Genomic DNA, 5991 nt, shown 5'->3' with positions numbered 1-5991 from the left:
CCTGATCCGCCCTGCTCTGTGCATGATAGGGGGCGGCGCTCCAACTCCCCAATTGGCCTTGCTCTGAGCCCGACCAGGGGCTGCACCTAGAGATTGGGCCTGCCCTCTGCCACCTGGGAGTGGGCCTAAGCCAGCAGGTTGTTATCTCCCGAGGGGTCCCAGACTGTGAGAGGGCACAAGTGGGGCTGAGGGATACCCTCCCCCCAGCCAGTGCACAAATTTTTGTGCACCAGGCCTCTAGTCCTATCTAATAATAGAGAAACATGGTAATTAACCGTAACTTCGCTACCCTTCCCATTGGCTAATCAGGGTGATATGCAAATTAACTGCCAACTAAGATGGCAGTTAACCGCCAACAAAGATGGCGGTTAATTTGCATATGTAGGCACAATGCTGGGAGGTGAAAGGGAAAGGACAGAAGAAGCCCCCTGCCACTGATGGTGATTGGAAACCCAGGGGGGAGCTAAGAGCTGGGGGGCAGGGCAAAGGCGGCCCCAGAGGCCACCTTTGCCCTGCCCCCAAGCCGTGATCGGAGAACCGGGCAGCTTTACCGCCCTGGCCAGTGATAGTGGGAAGCAGGGGTGGAGCTGTCAATAGGAACTGGGCAGGGGCGGAGCTGGCAGTCTGGGGAGCTAGGGGTCCCTTGCCCAGGCCTAAGGCCTTGGCCAAAGGCGTTAGGCCTGGGCAGGGGTGGAGCCTGCAACTGCAGGGAGCTGGGGGTCCCCTGCCCAGGTTTAACACCTCGGTCAGAGGCATTAGGTCTAGGCATGGGTGGAGCCTGCAATCCCGGGGAGCTGGGGGTCCCCTGCCCAGGCCTAAGGCCTTGGCCAGAGGCGTTAGGTCTAGGCAGGGGCAGAATCAGCTATCGTAGGAGCTGGGGGTCCCCTGCCCAGGCCTAACGCCTTGGCCAGAGGCGTTAGGCCTGGGCAGGGGTGGAACCAGCCATCGCGGGGAGCAGGGGCGGAGTCAACAATTGTGAGCAGCTGGGGGTCCCCTGCCCAGGCCTAACGCCTTGGCCAGAGGCATTAGGCCTGGGCAGGGGCAGAGCCTGCAATCCCAGGGAGCTGGGGGTCCCCTTCCCAGGACTAATGCCTCCACCAGAGGCCTTAGGTCTGGGCAGGGGCAGTGCCAGAGATCGTGGGTAGCAGGGGCAGAGCTGGGGATGGTGGGAGTTGGGGGTCCCCTGCGCAGGCTTGACACCTCTGCCGGAGGCCTCAGACCTGGGCAAGGGACCGATCTGGAGATCGGAGGGTGAGATGGTCGACTCCTCTGGCCAAGGCATCAGGCCTGGGCGAGGGGCAGAGCCAGCAATCGGAGGGGGCTGGGGGTCCCCTGCCCAGGCCTGACGCCTGGGCCAGAGGCATCAGGCCTGGGTGGGGGGCGGAGCCAGTGATTGGGGGGATATGAGGGTCCCCTGCCCAGGCCTGAAGCCTGGGTCAGAGGCGTCAGGCCTGGGCGGGAGGTCTAGCAGGCGATCAGAGGGAGATGGGGGTCCTCTGCCCAGGCCTGACACCTGGGCCAGAGGCATCAGGCCTGGGCAGGGGTCAGAGCCAGTGATCGGGGGTAGATGAGGGTCCCCTGTCCAAGCCTGACACCTCTGGTGGAGGCATCAGGCCTGGGCAAGGGGCCGATCCGGGGATCGGAGGGTGATGGGGGTCGACGCGGGGAGAGGGGGGTCCCCTGCCCAGGCCTGAATCCTGGGCCAGAGGCATCAGGCCTGGGCAGGGGGCAGAGCCAGTGATCAGGGGGAAATGAGGGTCCCCTGCCCAGGCCTGACACCTCTGGCAGAGGCGTCAGGCCTGGGCAAGGGGCCAATCCTGCGATTGGAGGGTGATGGGGGTCAACGCCTTTGGCTGAAGCGTCAGGCCTGGGCAGGGGGTGGAGCCATCAATCAGAAGGGTGTGAGGGTCCCCTGCTCAGGCCTGATACCTGGGCCAGAGGCGTCAGGCCTGGGCGGGGGGGGGTGGGGGGGGTGGGGGGGAGGAGCGGAGCCAGCTATGGGGGGGGAGATGGGGGTCCCCTGCCCAGGCCTTACACCTCTGGCAGAGGCGTCAGGCCTGGGCAAGGGACCAATCTGGCGATAGGAGGGTGATGGGGGTCGACGCCTCTGGCCAAGGCGTCAGGCCTTGGCAAGGGTGGAGCCCGTGATTGGGGGAGATGGGGTTCCCCTGCCCAGGCCTGAAGCCTGGGCCAGAGGCATCAAACCTGGGGCGGGGGTGGGTGGGGTGCCAAGCAGCCGATTGGTGTGAACTACAGAGGAAGCACCTTTTCTGACCGCTCATTGGTTAAGCTCCCTGTATGCCACTGGTAATATTCTTAGTAACTTGGGTAATAAGAATCCAAAACGGTGATCTAGGGTTTTTCATCACAGTCCTGGTGAAAAAAACGAAGGTCTGCTGCTGGAGGGCTAAGAAATGTCATATCCTGCCCTAGCCACTTTGGCTCAGTGGATAATGCCTTGACCTGCTGATGGCAGGGTCTGGGTTCAATTCTGACCAAGGGCATGTACCTAGGTTGCAGGCTCCTCCTTGGCCTGGGCCCAGGTCAGGGCTCATGTAGGCGGCAACCAATCAAAGTGTTCCTCTCATTTTGATGTTTCTCTCTGTCTTTCCCTTTATCTTTCACATTCTCTAAAAAATCAATGGAAACATATCCTCAGGTGAGGATAAAAAAATAATAAAGAAATTATTATTATATGAAAGACACATCTTGAAAATGCCTAAAGAAAGTTGTCATTTTTTCATGGTGAAGGGACTGGAGTCCGTGTTGATGAAAAAACCTTGGTGGCTGCGGTGACTGGCAGTGGCTGCAGCAGCAGGGTTATGGGGCTGGTTCCTTCCCCTGATCAGCCCTGTCACCTCCCACAAAGGGAGGCCAGACTGCGGCTTAGGCCTGCTCCCCAAGGGGAGCAGGGAGCGGGCCTAAGCCGTCAATAGGACATCCCCTGAGGGCTCCCAGTATGTGAGAGGGGTCAGGCTGGGCTGAGGGACACTCCCCCCCCACCCAGTGCATGAATTTCGTGCACCGGGCCCCTAGTCTATATATATAAAAGCCTAAGTGACAGTTACGACTGAGTGACCAGAATGACTGAATGACTGGCTGATAGCTATGATACGCACTGACCCAGACCTTGCTTTTGGGGCCCTGATAGCCCCGAATCTGGTTCACCTGCACCCCAGACCCAGACAGGAGGGAGGAGGGGGCATGATTCCGCAATTAGTTTGCTGCTGGGGCCAACCTCCTGTGGTCTTTCCCCCCGGCTGCCACCCCCCACCCCTCAATCAGCCCTGATCACCGGCCAGGCTGAGGGACCCCACCCGTGCATGAATTCATGCACCAGGTCTCTAGTATGAATACGATAAAAACTTTGACAATAAGTACTATTGCATCTGAAATTTTATACGATTAATGGATTTTAATGCCCATCATTTGGAAAATGATTTGGCAGTGTTAACTAAAGCCAAATCTATGCCAAACCTATGATTTAGACTTCCATTCCCAGGAGTACACCTCAAGGAAGTGAACGCATATGTCCACAAAGACATTGTAAGAATATTTCAGTCTCAAACTGAAAATAACTCATTGAAGAATGAATAAATTGGTTGTCATATATTTATAATAGTAAACTGTTTTGCAGTACAAAGGAACAAATTACTGCCACACTAATGACAAAGTTCAAAAGACACATCGATTCCATTTGTTTGAAATTCAAGAAACAAGAAAATCAATATAGACAGAAAGGGAGCAGTAATGGCCTCTAGCACTGGTGGCAGCACGTACCTGGCAGGAAAAGAGGAGGGACTTTTTAAAAAAATATTTTATTGGTTTTTCACAGATAGGAAGGGAAAGGGATAGAGAGTTAGAAACATCGATGAGAGAGAAACATCGATCAGCTGCCTCCTGCACACTCACCACTGGGGATGTGCCCACAACCAAGGTACATGCCCTTGACCGGAATCGAACCTGGGACCCTTGAGCCCGCAGGCTGATGCTCTATCCACTGAGCAAAACCGGTTAGGGCGGGAGGGACCTTTTGGGATGCTGGCTGTGGACATGTTAATCTGGGGAGTGGTCATTGGGAGGGTATGCACATGTGCATGTTCATCCAGTGAACACTTGAAATTCATTTATATACACGAAATGAACTTAGTTGTATCTAAATTTTTTTAAACAAATGAGTTAATTAATGAGTAGGAATTATGGAGTCAGAATAATAGATTCTTTTTCCATTTTCTTTCTTTACAACTACTGGTACTTTGAGTAATCTAAGCTCTGAGTATCTAATGCCTCATATGTAGAGGATTGTTAGAGATTAATTACAACAAATAAATAAGCCCTTAGAATAGTATTCAACACATGGTGAGTCTTTAAGACTTCAGTAAACACGAACTGGCCGAGTAGTTATTGTGGCTGTTACTATTGTTTGCATTAGTGTCACTGGTGGTAGTGGTAGTGGTGGTAGTAGCAGTAGTAGTAGAATTCCTTGGGTGTGGGCTTCTTTGTTTCCTTAGTTCTCTGTCGTTATAAACAATTTTCAGAGTGTTTCTCAGAAAAGAGATGCACAGACCATGCTGTAAACAAATCTTTTGCAATTCTGAACTAGAAGGGTTGGTGATTCTGTCATCAAGAAAGGAAGCTTTTGAAGTACTCAAGTTTCTTGCAGGCCTTTGCCCATGAGCCCTGTGGAACCTTCCCCAAAAACAGACCATCACATGTGAACAGACTATAGGACAGATTGCAGCTGCTGGACCCACCTGCGGTCACCATACAAGCAGCCTGGGAGGATAGTATGTGTTCAGGACTGTAACACTGTGGGAGGAACTAAATAATCCTGCTGACAGTAGTAAGTGGCGGCATCATCAGCCTCCACCTCACTGATTTTGAGAATGAATTCTGTTCCAGACTGAATTTCAGTGAACCTAGCAGGGACATCAGTATATGGGTCATCAGCATCGTAGATGAGAAGTTTAGGAGCCTGACCTGGTTTCTGCTGGTACCAGGTCAGGTAATCACTAATACTCTGATTGGCCTTGCAAGTCATGGAGACACTCTCTCTTAGAGACACAGAGAGGAGGGCCGGGGACTGGCTCAACACAGTGCTTCCGGTGGCAGCTAGAAAGGAAGAAGAACATACAGTCACCCATGTTAACTCATCCCACCCGTCTTCCTTCCAGGAGAGTCTAGCTGCCCTGGTTCCCTGGCCTGAGAGCACTTGGGTCTCTGAGGGAGACCACAGGCCAGAGATCCAGAGACCCTGGGAAGACCTCAGTTAGGAAGTGGGACTTTCATCATCTCAGGGATGCCTCCTATAGTCCTCTCCTTACCTGGGAGCCAAAATAGAAGGCAGAAGAGTTGACTCAGCAAACCCATGTTCAATTCAGGCTGTTCCTGAGGCTCTTCTCTTTTTCTTTTTGCACAGAATCACTGAGCATCCCTTTTTATTAGGATTTTGAAGAGCAGAAATGGACTCTGGGGAGAACATGCAAAGCAATGAGGGTAGGAGGGCAGGTCTGGGCCTGCAGCTGCAGAGCCGTGCCTCTGTGGGTTCAGTTCCTCTGGGGGCTCACATCAGGTCTCTGGTTTAGTCCCGAGGAGCTTTTCCTAGTGTTTGTAAGATAAAGCCACCTCTATATTTTGTGCTTCTTATTTTTTCTCAAATCTAAGAGCTTGTAATTAGAGTAGGGGGTTTAAAAAAATTAGATTAGAGACTTAAAATTTAATATGAATGTATAATTATCCCTATGGATTCTGTGACATATCATGCTCTAGAGACAGGTGCAAAATGCTGGTTTTATTTTATTTTTTTGTTAATCCTCACCTAAGGATATTTTTCCCATTGATTTTTAAAAAATTCTTTATTGTTAAAAGTATTACATAAGTCTCCATTGATCTCTCCCCAGCTGCCCCAAGCACATGCCCTCCCCTCCCCCCGAGTCTGTGTCCACTGGTTTTGCTCATATGCATGCATACAAGTCCTTTGGTTGATCTCTT

General features: G+C 52.4%; 1 gene segment (V, D, J or C); it reads right to left on the bottom strand.

Annotated features, from left to right (window-relative positions):
* Nucleotides 1-4620: 4620 nt before the first annotated feature.
* LOC118675168 lies at nt 4621-5370 on the bottom strand. The segment is given in 2 exon segments: nt 4621-5112; nt 5325-5370. Coding segments are annotated over 2 exon segments (363 nt in total).
* Nucleotides 5371-5991: the final 621 nt, after the last annotated feature.

The sequence above is a fragment of the Myotis myotis genome, unplaced genomic scaffold, assembly GCF_014108235.1.
Source record: "Myotis myotis isolate mMyoMyo1 unplaced genomic scaffold, mMyoMyo1.p scaffold_m19_p_2, whole genome shotgun sequence".
In the NCBI taxonomy this organism is placed as follows: Eukaryota; Metazoa; Chordata; class Mammalia; order Chiroptera; family Vespertilionidae; genus Myotis; species Myotis myotis.
This window is presented reverse-complemented; position numbering and strand designations above follow the sequence as displayed.